Below are 18,946 nucleotides of genomic sequence, written 5' to 3' on the forward strand. Positions count from 1 at the left end.
TCTGAACCAAAGTGAACTCTAATCCCCTCCCCAAAACCTTAACTGTGAAGTACACAGGATTCCTGAGTTAAAACCACTGTGAGTTAATGTTTATCATTAACCTTTTATGTTTGTCCTTGTGGACTGTTTTGTATGTCTCAATAGAATGCAGATCTGTGTCTTCTCCATGAATTTTGTTCATTTCTGAAGAAAAGAAGAGACAAGCATAGAGGTACAATAGGAGAATTAAAGAATCAGAGTTTTCAAGTAATGAAAATCAGACTTCACGTTTCTCTTGTACTTTGGGGGCAGATTTCCAGTTGCTTTTAATAAGCTTTGGTGAAATTCATTGAGGGTGTCTTCCTTTCCCTGTGTTTCATTGATATGGCCGTTGGGAGGTGGAAATAAAGGTGGCAGGCTTCTCTCTTTTGCCTTAATGGCTGAGTGAGGAAGGAAAGCCATATCTCACATCAAGACAGAGCTTTGAAAAACACTCATATAATGAGAATCAGACGTAAGCTACTTGAATTGCCTTCCTTTTATCGTGGGACAAGAGCCCGCACACATTTATCCTTCAATAACATGTTAGCCTCCAGTAATTGGAGATGGTTTATCCCTTGATGAAAAGGGAGTAAGCATCTGTATAGGGGGTGGAGAGGGGGAACCCAGCTCTTGGGCATCAGCTGTTCCATTGTCACTGTCCTTGTGCTTCAAACAGGGACTCTTAAAGTAATTTTGGGGGTTTGATTGGATACCAAAGAGCAAGAAAAGGGTGGTTTTATCAGTGTGAAATTCTTTACGCTGCCTCATTTAGCCTGCAATCTGGAGCTGTCCTGGATGTGCCCATATATATATACATATATGTGTATGTGTATAAACATGTATGTATATAAACATGTATGTGTATATATATACACACACATATATATACACATATATAATAAAGGAGAACATAGGACTGGACCATGTTTTGGATTTGCTATTTAAAACCAGTCAAAGTTTGTGTAATGCACAACAGAAAGAATTGCAAGCAGGGAGAGGATGGTCTCAAAGTTAGGGCAGATCAATGATGCTCCACACAAACTGAGCTGAATTGTGTGCCACAGGGTTCTGTGTTTCTCCAGACAGGTTCATTTTCATAAGAACACTGTTTTTAGTAGGAAAAGAGGAAAAAGGTGATCCTGGTTTTCATCTAAAATAGGGAAAATAACAAGGAAGTGCTCTAAGGATAGAGAACTTGTTTCTGTGGACAAATGGCACTTTTCTGCTCTGTCTCAGTGATGTCTGTAAAGATAATGTCAACACTTTAAAAGCATTTTCTGATATGAAAATTCTCTCTTATATTGTGGCAGATAAATGCATTTATTTTTATAACACTGTCCCTAACACGTAGGAGATTTTAAGTCCAGGCAATTACTGTAGTAACTTAATGAGTAAAGTTTTCTAAGGCTTCGGTGTATGAGCTATAATTTGAAGTCAGGTTGGGAATTAGGCTCCTTAGCCTAATTAAATAACAACACCTCTTCTACCCTAATAAAAATAGGAGACCTAAAGCAAATGACTTTGACAGCAAGAGCTTTGAAGGGAATCAAGGGCACAGGGAGAGCAGTTGGCATCCTTCCTGATAGCAGCAGCCTGTTGCAAACAGAAAGTGAACCAAGGAAGAGTTCATGATTGACTCGTGAACTGTGTCCTGCAGGGAAGCTGTGACACATGTAGGAATTGCAGCTGCTTATAAAGGTATCTACATATGTATTTAAAAAGTGATCAGTTTATAAATCAAAGTGAAGGTCACCTGCTCCTTACAGCTTGCAGAAGTTAACAGAAGTGGGATATCCTCTATGGAGTTTGGTTTCTTGCTGAAATCACACCACCTCATAAGGTACTCATTGTTGGACTACAGGGTTAACACTCTTAAAACCATGCTGACATTCTTGTTGTCGGTCTTGCTGTTTGTGTAGTTGTGCAGTGCCTCTGATATCTTCCAAGTGTTCTGTGTGAAATGCCTGCTTCCTGCTAGCAGGGCTTTATGATAGGAATGTAAAGAATACTCCTGTTCCTAAATACCTCTGAAAGAGTCAGCCAAGCTCAGGCCAAAGCAAAAGCTGGCTGCTTTGATTTAGAGCTGCCACCTGTCAATTGGGGTAGTGAGAATAGTGTGTGGGGGCTTTTTTGCAGTCATCTATGAATTGATTTTCATTCAACATGAGAAATGTAAAATGCTCAGGACAGGTTTCCATGCATGGATGCATGGATATGGCTTTGTTAGTAATCTTGAACAAAATGTTATTCTAATCACTATCTTAGGTCGTAAATCACATGCATCAGGCCTAAAATAAAGTAGGCTCACGTTGGTGCTTGGCCTCATTTGTCCTGGAAAAGCAAAACTGTGTCGGAGAGGAGAAGTATAAAATTAGCAGTTAGTAAGGCATGCTTAGTAGGTTGAGTATTCTATGGCTCCCAAGAGGATAGTCCTACTTTAGGGAAGATCTGAGAGGCAGCAGTGTCTATTGCAGTGACATCTGGAGATCAGCCCACTCGGACAGAAGGGATCATTTTTAGTCATTCTGTCCCTAACAATGCCTCGTCAGAAGTTGATTTTCCCCCACCCCATCCCTAATGCCCTTATTATTAACAGAAAAGCTTCCAAAATTAGTTAGAGATGTCAAAGATCACCTCTAGATAATACAGAGACTGTGACCTTGGATGATGAAAGGGAGGAGCAACTGAGGGCAGATGGCAAATGAATGTTATCCTGATACTGAATCTGTGCTTTTAACTCAGCTAAAAGAGGCCCAAGCCTTAATTTTCCCTAATGTAGACCTATCTTCTACATTGTCTGATATTATCAGATGAGTAAATAGGGGAGGGAACACAAACCTGTTTCCCTCCTGTGCATGTTTAAAAAAGCCACCATTATGGTCATTAAGGTGGCTCCTAAAATTATTGATGACATTAGAAGCATGCTTTGGGCTTTTGTGCATCTGGTAGTTCATTCAAGGCACAGATCTGAGGGCTAATTTTGTATAGGATTTGTGAAGCTGCAATGATGTAGGTTGGAACCCTGTTCTTTTAAGCTGATTATTCTGATTCTGTAATGGGGAAAACTCAGTGTCCTACAGGAACTTGCTGTGGTAAACGAGGGTGGGCTCTGCTCTGTAGAGTTGGAGGAGCTATCTCCTTTTGGAGTTTGGTGATACAGATATAAGCAGTTATATTGGGTGGCGTATGAAAGGTGTCCCTGCTCATAGCAGGGGGATTGGAACTGGATGATCTTTACAGTCCTTTCCAAACCATTCCATGACTGTTCCTCATTAATTGAATGATGTGTCTGTCCAGGGTACACTACAGTGTTTCTGTGGTGCATTTAATGCTACAAGAACAATTACAGCAGAAACCACAGAATATTTGAGATGATGTCTGTAGGGTACCATGCAAGAGCTGTGCCATGGATTGTGGTGAGCTTCATGTGGTACCTGCTCCAAGTGTGGAACAGAAGAGTTTTCACAGTGAGAAGAATCAGCCACTGGAATGATCTCTACAGGGAAGTGGTGATTCCCTGATGCTGGACAATTAAGACTGAGCTGCACAGGGTGCTGGGACATCTAATCCGGGTCATGCTTTGCCTAGAAAGGCTGGCCCAGATGATCCTTGAGGTCCCTTCCAACCTGGGATTCTATGATTCTGTGAACCAAATGCAGTCTGAACTGCAGAGTACCCTGAACACAGAGCAACAATGTTCATTTTGAATGTGGAATTGTGGGGAAAACAGATGTGGTCTATGCTTCAGTCATTGTCTTGATCATATAAGTAGTTGTTGAAGAGCAGTTTTTCCAATAGATACATTTAGGATTTCTGGACTTTAATGGACAGTAAGTGAATTATTATTGCAGGCACAGGAAGGTTAAGAGAAAGGTTGTGTTTGTAACTATAAATGCCACTAACTGAGCAGAAATACAACATTTCTGAATATAAAAACCACCTAAAATATCTGGATAGAAGAAATGGACAAGGAGAAAATGATGTAACATGAGTCTTTGTTGTCCATGCTTCGTTAAACTATTATAATTACAATTCTTATGCTACTTAGTAAATGGAGGACAAAAGGCATTTTCTTTCTTTGTTTGCTTATCTAAATATCTTGTGATTTCTTTTGGTTCTGCACTTAACTCTTTAGGGGGTATTTCATCACCAAAGCGCTGTTTAAATGCATCTTTCAGAGCAATGCCACTTGGAAACCAAAATCAGGAAGGACTCAGTTGTGTAAGTAGGTCATAGACATTGAAAGTGAAGTGAGAAAAATAGATGGCTTATTTTTACATGTCCTCCTGCCAAATTGGGGATTATCCTATGGGAAATGGCTGGGTAACATGAAATGAGCCAGGAAAGCCAGTGCAGTGGCTGGTTATTGATACCCTGTTTGAGACATCATTTGATTCTACCATTGCTAAAGAGTTTACACCGTAGTTACACTTTAAACCAAAACTCAGTGGAAAGTTTGATGATTTTATGTCAGAATTTCTATGGATATACTCAAAATTAACCCTAAAATACATATTTTAAGACATATCAAAGTGGGTTTAGCTCTTAAAGCCCCAAACTCCCGGAAAACGCTCAGTGTGAAGCTCAGGATTGTTTTACTCTTGTTCTTAGTAAAGAAATCCCCCTGCAGCGTGGTGGCTTTATGCACTGCAAGGCACTTGTCAGCCTGAGAGAGCCTGTTCCTGGAATACTGCAGCTGCAGGGAAAGCTCGTGTGCAGGAAACTGCAGCAGATGGCTCCTGAAAGCAGCAGCTGGTACATGAAATCCAAAGGCTGTGATAGATTTCTTCTTAAATCATGTGTGCTAGGGCAGGGCTTGTCTGTGCTTTCTGCAGCCTCGCAAACACAGGCTTGCCTCTGTCTCCAGTACTTGTTTTATATTATACAGGCTGGGATTTGCTGGCCATTTATAAAGGGCCCATTATTTCCCAGTGAATTTGGGGAAGTTCAAGGTTTCACCATCAGTCATTTACCCGTTCAAGCAGAAAACCAAATATGCTAAAAGTCTGACATCAGAAAGGAAAGTGTGCTTTTGTTTTGGTGCCTCTCTTCCTGGTGGAAAAAGCTTGGTTCAAGGCTCAGTGTTCACCTCCTTTCTTTTGCTGTGATTTAAGAGTATTTTGGAACTTTTGGTGCTCCAAAGGCCAGAGACATAGCAGAGATTTTTGTTCTACTTGGTGAATAGTGACCAAAAAATCAATGAAACCTATTGGTGAGAATACAAAGTAAATGACTGCAGTGAATTCTCACTGAGTATCAGGACATTTATATACCAACGAATCTGTTATGGCATGGAATTATGCTGGGCACTTAAATTCTTGTTGGCTTTAAGTACTACTGCCCTTTCTAAACATGGATTCAGTGCACACAGGCAGTGTCTGTTGGGGAGGACTGACAGTTTTGTTTCACTTTTCATTTTATCAGAGCATGGAAAAGACTCCTTTTTCCTACCTCTGAGGGGTGCAGTTATGGTCGGCATTCATGTTTTCCACACAGTGCATCCCTGAAGTTGTTGTGACCAAGAAGTTAACCTCAAATGTGAAGCCCAGGTCACACTTGGATTCTTCTTTGCCAGCCTGTGAACAAGCAAATGCAAGTACCAGTCCTGGGCTGGGGCAGTCTCCCAAGCACAAGCACAGGCTGGGCAGAGACTGGATTGAGAGCAGCCCTGAGGAAAGGGACCTGGGGGTGTTTGGTGATGGGAAGCTCGGTATGACCAAGAAATGCACACTTGCAGCACAGAAAGCCAACTGTGCTGGGCTGCATCACTGGCAGCTCAGGGAGGGGATCCTGCCCCTCTGCTGTGCTCTGGGGAGACCCCCCCTGCAGCCCTGATCCAGCTCTGGGGCAGCAGCACAAGAGGGACCTGGAGCTGTTGGAGCGAGGGCAGAGGAGGACATGGAGCTGCTGGAGCAGCTCTGCTCTGGAGCCAGGCTGAGAGAGCTGGGCTGGGGCAGCCTGGACAAGAGAAGGCTCCTGAAGGGGAGACCTGAGAGCAGCTCCAGTGCCTAAAGGGGCTGCAGGAAACCTGGAGAGGGGCTTGGGACAAGGGCCTGTAGGGACAGGCCAAGGGGAATGGCTTGAACCTGCCCGAGGAGAGACTGAGCTGAGCTCTTAGGCAGAAGCTCTTCCCTGTGAGGGTGCTGAGGCGCTGGCACAGGGTGCCCAGAGAAGCTGTGTCTTCCCCATCCCTGGCAGTGTTCAAGGCCAGGTTGGACACAGGGGCTTAGAGCACGTTGGTATACGGGGGGGAAGCTTCCCTCAGGCTTTGGTCAGGGGTTGTTTCCCTGCCACAACTGTAGATCTGATTTCAGCTCATAAGAACATTTACCAGAGCAAATCTGAGGGGGAACCTAAAATCACCACAGTTCGTAGGAGAAATTTTTGCCTTTGTCTTCCCTTAAGCTGTTTTCCAGTGTATTTTTTTGTTCAAGTGCAGATAAGTACATTCTGCTAGAGTGCCAAATTGGATAAGTGGAAGCAAGAGTGTTGTAAGCAACATAAACCAAAGTGATTCACTTCAGATGCAATAGTCAGGGGGTTTAGTTGTTACCAAATAAAAAGTATGAAGGCTTTCAGCAGTAAACCACTTGAACTCATAATCCTGATGTAAATCTTGAGTGTTGCCCTATTAATCTTTATGCATTTTTATTGCTAAACCATTGTAACCATGAAGTACGAGATGACTGAAGGCTTCATCATTGAAGAGCATCTGGTCTCTAATACATGGTGTAAGTGAAGTAATAGTAGGAATGCCTGGAAGGCTTTTTTGGTTGGTGGAAATCAGGTTTCTTCTTTGGCTGGTTGGGTTTTTTGGGGTGGCTTTTTCAAAGCTAGGTTTGTGTGGCAAGTCGATGCAATGTGCTCTTACAACCTAGGTAACATTAAGGTATATTGAATAACATTCTGCAGTAGTTTGGTTTAGCTTTTGGAGAGATCCCATTCTGAACAATTAAAATGGGGAGCAGAATAAAAGTAGTGGCATTTCACCTGCATGAAGAGTATATAAATATATATATTGATATATGTATATCTTGGTGCTGTACTCTTCAGCCTTCTTCCAGGCATTCCAGACTGTTAAACTGAACTTCCAAGCCGTAGGTAAATGTCTGAATGTTCCCCCAAGGAGGACAGTTCTGTGCTATAACATGAGCTCCCAGGTAACAGTATCTCCAACACACATAGAACAGGATTCATCCTCCCTTTTGACATAAGAATCCCAGACTGGTTTGGATTGGAAGGGACCTTAAAGCTCACCCAGTTCCAGCCCTCTGCCACAAGCAGGGACACCTTCCACTAGAGCAGCTTGCTCCAAGCCCCTGTGTCCAGCCTGGCCTTGAACACTGCCAGGGATAGGGCAGCCACAGCTTCTCTGGGCACCCTGTGCCAGCGCCTCAGCACCCTCATAGTAAAGAATCTTTTCCTTCTTCTAATTCCACAGTGTATGGAAATACCTGGAGGAATTCTTTAGAATTCATTTTCATGTCTTTGTATGTATATAGGCTTTAGACTCTTACAGAGAGGGCCTTCTGTCTCCTAGACAAAAATTAGCCTCATTTCTCTCATTTAACTATTAACAATAATAATAATGAAAGTAATAATTGAGCAAACACAAAAGACGTGGAGGAAAACTATTCACTAGCTTGTGGCAATGCATTTAATTACCATGAAATTATCTCTTGTGTCTCTTCCATTTAAGATCTGCTCGGGCTTTTTCCTAAGGAGGTTTTGCAGCTTGTGCTGAACCTCTTGCAAAACTCTTATCTCATCTTTGCATGAGATTTCACTTCACACATTGATCTAATGCCATCTCAAAGAGAATAGTCAAGAAAAATTAAAGGTGATAAGAGAAGTTCGCATTAGTATTCTGGGAGCAGAAATTGAATCTGCTTTCCCCCCCCCCCCCATAGACTTAAATGAAATGTAAAGAAGAATGTGTGCAGACAGGTTTCTGAGAGAAGGAAGATAAAATGCATTAGTTCCATCAATTCGTTACCTTTGCCATCTATAATAGGGTGCTGCTCAACCTAGTTAAACCACAAGATTATGGCCAGAGGCTTCCTCATGCTTATAATCTCTTTGTATACCTTCCAGTATTTAAACACAATAAGAAATAGGTGTATATAGTGTACCTGCAGTGCTTTATGAAAACCCAGTGCAGCTGGTTTTGATGAGAGGGTATCAGGACTGATTTTGTGAACACTGCTATTAGTTACTTGTGGACATGGGATGGAGGATATTTTTTCCATGTTTTCTTCTGATTTTATTTCTTAGGTGGATAAAATCATTTTTATCCCACTCCTCAGGCTGAGTAACAGTGAATCAGAAAGACCTAAAACTCCCCATCCCATCCCAGTACCAATGAACTTCAGATATGCACAAAAGGGAGAGTCTCTGTTGATTGAAATGTGTCATGTATGTGTCCTTTACTCCACCTTTATGAGGTATCTGTGTTTGTCCATGTCTTTTGGACTGGGATGAGCAAAACCCATCCTTTTTTGTGCTTGTGACACTACCCAAGTTGTGCACTCGAGTCGGCAGCTGTCTGCTTGCAGCGTTGTGGTAAAAATACCTCACTCTTGTCTTGCAAAGAAGCTGAGATTTTTCACACTTATTTCTTCTCCCAAGTCATTGGAGTGGGGAATGTTTTAAACTCTCAGTTTAAGCCGAGTTCTGGTGCCTGTAGTTGCAGAGTCAAACTGGGCACACGTGACTGCAATCTGTGAACGTTCACAAGCCAGAGGGCAAGAGGAAAGCAGCCCCAGTCTGTAAATGTTTGGGTAATGATGCTTATTTATTTATGGGTAAGTAGTTACTTGAGGCTAGCAGCATTTTGAAACTTGTTTGCATGAAACTGAAGATGTTCTTCAGCTGTTCAGCTTAAGGAATGAAGTACTTCAGTACTGGGATCTACAAGGCAATGAGCTGTAAAGAGAAATGAATACATATGTATGTCATATTCTGTGATGCTGGATTTGATCATGATAGTCTGGTGGCCTCAAATTAGTGTAGGTTCTGCAAGGGAAGGTTTTATATGTGAAGATTGGAAAACCACTTCAATATACTCAGTTCTTTTTCATGTCTGATTACCTCAAGGAATAGGTGGATAACATGAGGCAGGCTAGCTAATGCTACAGCCTCCTGTCAGGCAGTTGTAGGGAGCAATAAGGTACCCCCCAGAGCCTTCTCTTCTCCAGTCTGAACCCCCCAGGTCCCTCAGCTGGTCCCCATCACACTTGTGCTCCAGACCCTGCACCAGCTCCATTGCCCTTCTCTGGACCCACTCCAGCGCCTCAATGTCTCTCTGGTAGTGAGGGGCTCAGAACTGAACACAGGATTTAAGGTGCGGCCTCACCAGTGCCTTGTGCAGGGGCACAGTCCCTGCCCTGGTCCTGCTGCCACACTGGTGCTGACACCAGCCAGGATGCTGGTGGCTTCTTGGCTGTCTGGGCACAAGCTGCTCATGTTCAGCAGCCTCCAGGGCCTTTTCCACTGAGCAGCTTTCCAGGCACTCTGCCCCAAGCCTGGAGCATTGCATGGAGTTGTGACCCGAATGCAAGACCCAGCACTGAGCATTGCTGTACCTCATGCTATTGGTCTCAGCCCATTGATCCATCTCCATGATAGGTACTGTGGATGCGCAATATGTGTGGCCATACAACTGACAGTTCTGTCTAATCTGTGCATGGTTGTTCATAAATTATTTCATACATGAGCTGCTTTGTCCATTAGAGCAATGACTTTACCTGGCTAGCACAGAAGACTCTGCACTTAGGGGCTTTCATGGTTTTGAATGAAGATACAGAGTCAAAACCGTGTCTTGCTGGGAGATGCATTTCAGTTTATATCATTTACACCCTTTATATTCACCAGATAAAGAGTCTGGGGTTGGGTGGGGAGCTTTTTTATTAACCTTTGATTAGCTCAAACCTCGTACCTGTTACCAGAAAAACTCAACTAGAATGGTGTTTCAACACGAGAAGCTGGTTTTGGTTGGGTTTTTTATGTCTTCTATTGTGAGCATAATGAAGAAAATCACTAATTCTCTGTATTTTGTGTGTTACTATCATGGGAACACTAAATTACTATTTCCATAGTGTATACAGATAGCAAACCACATGATGGCGAAGGGCAATTATTTCTTCTCCTCTCTCTCATTAGTGCTGGTAGGAGTTGAATTGGGAAGTGTTAAAAGCTCGTTGAATGAGTTCAAATCCAAGAAGCTTTGTCCTGATGTTGCAGCTATGTAATAATTAATATTTTCACTCTTTCACAGTTTATCACATTTTTCTTTCACATCTTTCAATAACACATTCATTTTTTACATCCACTTCATAGCTAGGAGGGACTCTGTGTTTGTTGCTGGATCCAGCTGGCACATTGATGAGGGAATCCTGTGGTGCGCACTCATGTGTTCCTGGGAGGATGCTGACTGGAGAGGACCTCCAGCTGCTGAATCTGCTGCTGCACCTCCTTATCTTTTCAGTTACAGATTTCATAGCAGTAGCAGTTTGAAACAGTTTTCCTTACAACTTGTCATCACTCCAAAAGCCCGTTTTGTGAGGTGTATTGCCTTCATGTCATATAATCTCTTCTTTGATCTCCAGTCGGTCATGTGGGGTTTTGTGATGCTTCAGGATTTTCTGCAGCTTCAGGATCTTAGGATCTCAATAGCAAGTTTATGATTCCATATAATAGAGGATAAGATAACACGAGGCATTAAAAGAAAAGGTGTACTTCTATAGAGATACGTCACTGGTAAATGCCTGTTGCTCAGAAGACAGGATTTGCAGAGTTAAGTTCTTCAGCACTCATTCTGTTCTCTTGTCTCTTTTGGTTAGTAACTGTATCAATCACTTCACTTTACTCTCAGTGGTCAAAGTATTATGTAAAAAGTAGGATTTCTGCTTCTATCAATGTTACTGAATGAAACAAGTTCAGGATGAAGCTTTGACCCACCATAATCCGTCTTGTTGAATGCTTGGCATGCTCTGTGGCACAGCTGGGGGACAATGCATGGCAGCCATGGTCCAAGTATGCCTGTTTGACCCAACCATCCTCTGCAGGAGGGATGACCATTTGGCTTCCTCTTGGTCAGAGCACACTCCTTGGCCTGTTTTATTTCCTACTGCAGAGGGTCACCATCTAGTTTCACTCCTTTCTTCTTGCTCATTCAAACACTATTTTAAGTCATTATATATTATGATTTTCACATGCAACTCTTTTTACTTCCTATTTCTATTTTCACACTATGGATGGGCGTGCATGGACAGTTGTCCATTTTATCTGCATGATTTTAGATGTACCTACAAAATAAAAAGCTCCTGACCAAGGTGGTTCAAAACCACATCATACAGTCCTGTATCTTGACTGCAGATGCAACCACCTGCTCAGCCTCCTGTGATGGTTTTGATTATACTTAATAAAACATAGATAATACTGTTGCAGATAAGGAAGTTTTTTAATCAGTTTCTTTGCAGTCAAAATGGATTTCTTGGAGAAGCTCAGGTCATTTGTGTAGAATATGAACATAACTTGTGTTTTCTCTTCATGCACTGTAAAGAGTGAATCCAAAGAACTAATCAGAAGATGTGTGTGTTCTGAAGTTGTTTGGGCAGTGTTTCAGTCTGTATCGGCATTGATCTCTCTGTGACATGTACCTACTTCTTTTGCTGTAGGTGAAAAATGACTATATGTTAGAAATAGCAGATCAAGTGGACCAGGAAATTGCTTTGAAACTAGGTTGCCTTGAAATCCGGTAAGCTCATCCTTTCATTTATTATTTAACATGTTTCTGACTGAATATACACATTAATTTTGGAACTGCTTAGAGTTGATCAATATCTGACCAATACAGTTGAATAAAATGTCGTAAGACTCCTTTTGTGACAAAGTAGCTTGAATCAAAACGGAACTGACTGTGTTGTAACCGTTTTGTGATGATATATAAATTGACATTAATGCTGACATGTTAATTCATTACATCTTCATACTGCCTTTTGCCTGAATTCTTCATTGGAATAATTCCAGTATATTTAAAGGGAAGTATATTTAAAGGAATAAGAAATCTCTGGTGTTATTTGACAAATAGTCTTGTCATTGTGCCTGCTAAAGAATGTAATTAAAGAGAAATGCTGCTACCTTTCCTCTCTGTGTTTCCTTAAGTGTTACTGTGTTGTTTTCAAATGATTACATCTTAAAGGATGCTTTGTGGTGGTTTTGGTACTGCTGTCAACAGTGTAGACAGCTGGAAAATAAAGATGTAGTTATCAGATGAAGAGATCCTTGAGCTGGTTCCCAGCGCAGCTTCTGAAATGCGTGTTTGGGGTTTTTGCTAATTTCTGGAGGATTTCCAGCCTGGAACGTTTGCTTTAGTTCTGCTGTTGTCTCACACAGGGAGATTAGGGATGAAAGAAGTAAAATTGATAAGAAGTTAATGTAAACTTATTGCCAGAGAGTAAAAGTGTCCTTTGAACAGTTCTTCCCAAACTAAAACACAATTTAGGCTTACAAAACTGCCTGGGTATCGCAGGAGAGCCTGCTGTCTGCTGGAAGTACTGCTGGTAGCCCCAGAGAAAACAAACCTTCTTTTAATGTAACTGCAAACTCTTTATGCACTTACACTGTTGTTGGTGCTTTCTTTCAGAACACAAGTATAATAATGCATGGTTATTTTGTCAGCCAAAGTCTCATGCTGGGGCTCTTCAGAGTGTTTTCATGAGATATTTCTTGTAGATGACTACTAAGATAGGTTGATCTGGATTATGGATAAGTAAGAAATGTTCTATGCTGTAAAGTAGTTAGAAGGATGAAGTTCTTCCCTGTGAGGATGCTGAGGCACTGGCACAGGGTGCCCAGAGAAGCTGTGGCTGCCCCATCCCTGGCAGTGTTCAAGGCCAGGTTGGACACAGGGGCTTGTAGCAAGCTGCTCTAGTGGAAGGTGTCCCTGCCCATGGCAGGGGGTTGGAACTAGATGAGCTTTAAGGTCCCTTCCAACCTAAACTGTTCTGTAAGTACTGGCCCACCTTCTCAGTGAAACCAATGATCCCAGCCTTCTCCCAGCAGCTACTCATTCTTGATATATCTCTTAGATTTTTAATGTGAACATGTCTGAATTGACACTGGTTTCACTATTCCCTGCTGCCTCTGGTTCTTCCTGTTACATGCACAGGCAGAAGTGCTGATACAAAGGAAGCAGATGCTGTTGGAGGTTGAAAGGAGCTGCTGAGGGGCAGGTTAGATGACTTTGGTAGCAGCATAGTTAAGCTGGTTTAAAGTGCTTCTGTAAATGCAGAACTGCTGTAGTCATGTCTTGTACAATAAAGTTCTGATCTGTTGAGGTAGGAGAATAATGTACTCATATTTATATTTGAATTAATTCTGCCAGTGGTTTCCAATGGTCTCTTAAAGATTTGACTGTGTTGATGCTGTAGTTTTAAGCTGGATCATCCAATAATGGTTGCTTTCAAATATTTTTCCTGATTTCAGGAGATCCTACGGAGAGATGAGAGGCAATGCATTAGAAAAGAAGTCCAACTATGAAGTGTTAGAGTAAGTATGATGTTCTAGCTTGAGGTTTGAACTGTTTCTTCATGAAGACCATTCAATTCAATTGATAACAAAAAATTCCATTGTAACTTTGAATTCCGTGAAGTTTGTTGAGATCTTCCAGTACTTTATTATAAGAAAAGGATGATGAAGCTGATCAAGGTATGTAAGTAAGAAGAACACCTTTAATTCCAGTCCAGAGAAGCAGGGTTGGAGTTATTCACACTGGATCAAGCTTATCACAATTCATTGCAATGTTGGTAGTGTTTATGGGTTCATCAAGTCTAATTCTGAGGTGGTTTTGTTTCTAAATGTTTTTCTGTGCATTCTTCACTTGCAGCTCACCTATGGTAAAGTTTGAGTCCCTTGAATACGTTTGTGGGATGAGTTTTATAGTTGGTTTTACTTCTGTTTGCTCAGGATGTGTATTTCCTGAAGTGTGACCTTGCAGTTAGCAAGTTTACTGGTTATGTATCCCAAATTTGAAGAAGAGCAAGAAGCATCCTCACCCTGAAAGCATTTTGGTTACTGCTGTGGTTTAACCCCAGCTGTCATTTAAGCCCCCATACAGCCACTTGCACACTCTTCCAAGTGGGATGGAGGAGAGAAGCAGAAGAGTAGAAGTGAGAAAACTTGTGGGTTGAGATAAAGACAGGTTAATGGGTAAAGCACAAGCCACACACACTAGCAAAGCAAAGCAAGGAGTTCATTCACCACTTCCTATGGTCAGGCAGGTGCTCAGCCAACCCCAGGAAAGGCTCCATCACGTATAACAGTGACAGGAAGACAAACGTCATCACTCTGAATGTCCTCTCCTTCTTTTTCCCCCACCTTTATATCCTAAGCATGACATCCTGTGGTCTGGAATATCCCTTGGGTTCAGCTGTCCCAGCTGTGTCCCCTCCCAACTGCTTGTGCACCACAGCCTACTCGCTGATGGAGTGAGGAGCAGAAAAAGCTCAGTGCTTGACTGTGTGTAAGCTCTGCTCAGCCACAACTAAAACATCCCTGTGTTATCACCACTGTTTTCAGCACAAATCCAAATCATTGCCCCATACCAGCTACTATGAATAATACTATGAACTCTACCCCAGCAACAATCAGCACGGTTACTTAGGCATGTTGTACAATAGATGGCTTTAGTCCAAACAATCCAAAAGACAAGGTCCTTTAGACACTTCAGGCATAGAAAACTTGATCTTACTTATATAAATTTAGTGGAACAGATTTCACACAAACACCGAGGATCTGCTCTTCACTCCTGATTATCTCTGTGAAAAGATGCTGCACAGTTGATGTAGGTTGATGTAGGAGTGACGTCTCTTTTCCATTTTATGCTTAATAAACCTAACTTTTCGAGTTGTGAAATCAGAGAATGTGGAGCTGGAAGGATAAGATTTTTCACTACTATGAATAACTTCACAAGGATTTTTGAAGAAAATTAGGATTTTAATAGGTAAAGATACCTGTTATGAATTGTCCGCTCATTTATATAATTCCTGCTATTTATATGGTGCTCCTCTTTCTGTGCAGCGTTTTTAACACTTTGGTTTTGTTTGAATTAAGGGGTTTTTTAAGGGCTTCTGTTTCCTGTCAGTAGTAAAAATGCCCTGGTTGAGAAAATGCAGGAAACAAAATGAGAAAGGACTTACAAAGACGTATGGGAAGAGCAGATAGACACGGCTGAGAGGTGATATAACAGAGATCTGAATGTCCTGTGAGTTACAGTGGTTGCCGTTTGCTTCTGTTCCAGTAACAACTTGAGAAAGGTGTTTTTATGTATTTGGCAACTCAAAAGCTACAAACAGGAGCACTTAGGTTAACAGCTTTGGAAAAACTGAGATGGAGGAATCGCTGCCCATGGCAGGGGTTGGAACTGGATGATCTTTAAGGTCCCTTCCAACCCAAACCAGTCTGGGATTCTATAACAGATGCCACCAAGTATTAATTAATAGTTATAACAGGTGAGAGTTCCTGGAGGACTCAGCATGGGGCTGCTTCCAGTTGAACAGTGACGTGTTTCTTTCCAACTGTTTTCCACTGTATTTTCTGAGCAGTTTTGGTAGGAAACAACGTAATTGCTGCTGTGAAAGACAAAGTGAAGCAAACTCCTGATAACAGCGTAACATGCCGTGTATAATTGGAAATGTACAGTTGTGCACTTCAAGATGTTATAGTTTATATATTCTTGAGAGGCAAGATGGGATTTATGGGATTTAGCTGGGAGAGATGAAGGATAAAAGCACTTTCAAGTGGCTGTAGCTAATTACAAGCCAGTTAGAGTCTGCAGAAGTGCCAGCGATGCCCAAAATGTTCTTATTCAATCTTACCACCTGAAGAGCTTCTAAAGGTTTATCTACACAGGTCTTATTTATTTCTCAAGTGAGGTTTTTTGTTTGTTTGAGCTTTTTCACTTGTTTTAGTCCATCTTGAGGCACTTCAGCAGCTGAGTGCAATTTTTAAATGGCACTTTTTGCATCTGCTGTGATTGCTCCTTGCCTGGCTTTGTCACACAGCTATTTGATGGATATTTGTCTTTGATCACATTTTCATACAAGCCCCAATCTGGATGGGAAATGCTAGATAGAATCAAACTGTTAAGTAGCCTTTAATAGTTGGGCCTTCATGTAATGAAAGAAGAATTTCTTCATGATAAATGTGAAGCCTGTTAGCACAGAACAGGGGTAATTACAAGTGCAAAAATGGGAGCTACATGAAGGAACAGCTGCAGCCACAATTTTGTCAAAAGCATGTTAAAGTCTATTATGTTAATCTAACGTTACTTTTTTGTTGTAACTTCAATTGGGATGAAAAACAGAAATAAAGCTATATGTTGCCTAAAGCTGCTTATCCTTCTATGACAAGCGGTATCTGTGTGTAGTTGGTGTTTTGTTAATCCTCTTGAAGTTTATACATTAAAAAATACGTTTGCATGTAAGCCCACAAGTGGGATGGAGTAGATGAGGTTAAAAACAAAGCTGTCATAGAACTGCATGAACCAGGATCTTGCTGCTGATTATCTCTTGCTGGCCATCAGAAAACAGATGTCTGAGTTCTTAATGTGGAGGACTGAGTTGGTGTGTGTCCCGAGCTGGCCATTCCACCCCACGCAGTGCAGTTGAAAAGTGGGAAAACAGCAAGTTTGAAGGGTTTTGTGTTTAAAACTCTTTGTATGTTCCAATTTCCAATGGTTAATTCTCTTATTTATAGGTATCCAGAGCTGCTTGTTGCCCATGACATGAAATCTGTATGCTTCTTGTGTTAAATTCTCCTCCAGTAAAGAAATCTGTTGTCACAGTTAAGGACAGGATAAGCTTTATTAACATTATTAGTATTTATTCTTAATAATTATTTTATTAAGAGTTGCTTTGTTGTGCTCTGCATAAGTATTTCTGCTGAATTTGTTACATATGGACCTGTACCAAGGGCTGCTCTACAACTCTCCGTAATAACAGGTCAGCTTGTTGCAGCCTTGTGCTTTGGTAGTTAAGATGAGTAATACTGGAGTGATGCAGGGTGCTTCGTCTTCGAACACCCCATTTCTCTCTGAAATGCTTAATGTTAAACTAATACATCCCTTGTCAAAATGTCTTTGCATGTTATTGAGATGGTAATAGTGTGTTAGATTTATTTAACCATGTGGGATGATAAACCTCAGAGCATTTGCATTTGAGAAGAAATGCATCAAAGGAATTAGCATTTATGAAAGTTCTATAATCTTCCAGCTCACTGTCATTGCACAGATGCCAGCGTGTGCTGCTGCGTATGAACATTCTCCTTTTAATGAGGATGGGTTTAGTATGTTTTGTGAAATGGGATATTACTTGTCTTCAAAAATACCCTGGGTTATTTTATTGAGTAGGCTTTTTATATTGACTTTAATGTTGGCTTTCTTCTCGTGCCATTAGGTAGCAGTAAATACATACGGTGGCTTTTCTTCCCTTTGCCAAGTGTAGAAATTCCACATGTCTCTGTGTCTGCTCAAAGCATGCAGTCATGGAAAGCTTGCTTTCATACTTGTTTCAGAAGCAGATAAGCATGCTTAAAAGAGATTGTAATGTCTTATATGTAAAGAGAAAAGGTCAGGAACACCTTTGAGGGGCAGGAAGCTCCAAGTCCTTTTCTTACTTACATTTTTCTGCTAGTTTTTCCTTTTGCTCCTGCAGATTTTCTGCTGATACTGTACAAGCAGTATCACAGTCACACAGCATTCGTTACACCTGGTTCTACAATGATCTTCTGCTCTAACATCTCTCAGGTGTCTTCCTTGAAGCCAGTCTTTAGTTGTAGTGATCCACACGTCAGACATAAGCTGGGTGCAGCACATGTGAGAATATGTAATCCTTGCAGCTCTGGGTTTCAAACCAGGGCTGCAGCCCTGTCTGTAAGTGTGAGAGTGAGCTTGATGTAGATCAGTTTGCAGAATCCAAGCTCATGGACAGAATGAAGATCCTGATTTACAGAGGCAAAAAAGTGAGGTTTCTTGCAAGAAAAGATTTAATGTTAAATACTCCAAATGAGAAAAGAGTGAGAATAGGGATTAAAAAAACACTTCACTTATAGTGCTGCAAAGGGTAAAGGAGTAGTGGAACTGCAGTCAATGCACTTACTGAGGTGATGCCACAGAAGTCCTTTCCTTTATGTTGTATCTTCTGGTCTATTCTAATAGAAGTTTTCGTATTGTTCCCTTCTCACCTGACTGTAAGAATACTTTTCCAGTGTTCTTTAAATTATTAAAACATGTACCAGATTTAATTTGAAGACTTCTCTGTGCCCAAGTCAACATTTCACACCAGGTACCTGTTGTAAATGCAATATCCTTTTGAATTTAAAGTATAAGATACCACTGTCATGCATGTGCTATGGTGTGGCTCTGGTTACCATTTTAGTAGTACTGTGTTACTCTGAGATGGTAAAGGTCCTTACTATAAACATCATTGACTATATTGCATCTGCTAGTTAAAAACACAAACCAAACCCAGACCCAGACCAACCCCTGAGAATGAGCACTGTAATACTGTCCAGTGGTTGTTATATTAATGCTCTGTGTGTTTCTGTTTCAGGAAAGATGTTGGTTTAAGAAGGTTTTTCCCGAAGAGTTTGCTAGATTCAGTAAAGGTAATTACAATTCCAGCCAGTTGTGGACCACTTACATAAGAAACCTGAAAATTACTGTCATTTTCACCATAGAGTCAGAATGGAATTGCTGTGGAGATGCACTGTCGTGGTACCAAAGCTATCAGATTGGTAGGCAGAGTATAAATCCCAGTAGCAGAGGTGTGCAGTTGGCAGAACTAAGGTGGTAGTGATTTACGTGCTTCACTGAGAACAGGTACACCTCAGCCTCTCAAACCTTGTGCACAGAAGTTCAGAACAA

General features: G+C 41.4%; 1 protein-coding gene across 1 annotated transcript in view; it reads left to right on the forward strand.

Moving 5' to 3' along the window:
* The window catches only part of PTK2 (protein tyrosine kinase 2), a 143,143-nt gene that overhangs the window by 48,593 nt on the left and 75,604 nt on the right, over positions 1-18,946 (forward strand). The window contains exons 5-7 of the mRNA XM_034068054.1: positions 11,700-11,779; positions 13,510-13,572; positions 18,633-18,687. Of these exons, the coding sequence (XP_033923945.1) occupies positions 11,700-11,779; positions 13,510-13,572; positions 18,633-18,687 (198 nt within the window). The remainder of the gene's footprint in view (positions 1-11,699; positions 11,780-13,509; positions 13,573-18,632; positions 18,688-18,946) is intronic.

This window comes from Melopsittacus undulatus, chromosome 1 (assembly GCF_012275295.1).
Source record: "Melopsittacus undulatus isolate bMelUnd1 chromosome 1, bMelUnd1.mat.Z, whole genome shotgun sequence".
Lineage (NCBI taxonomy): Eukaryota > Metazoa > Chordata > Aves > Psittaciformes > Psittaculidae > Melopsittacus > Melopsittacus undulatus.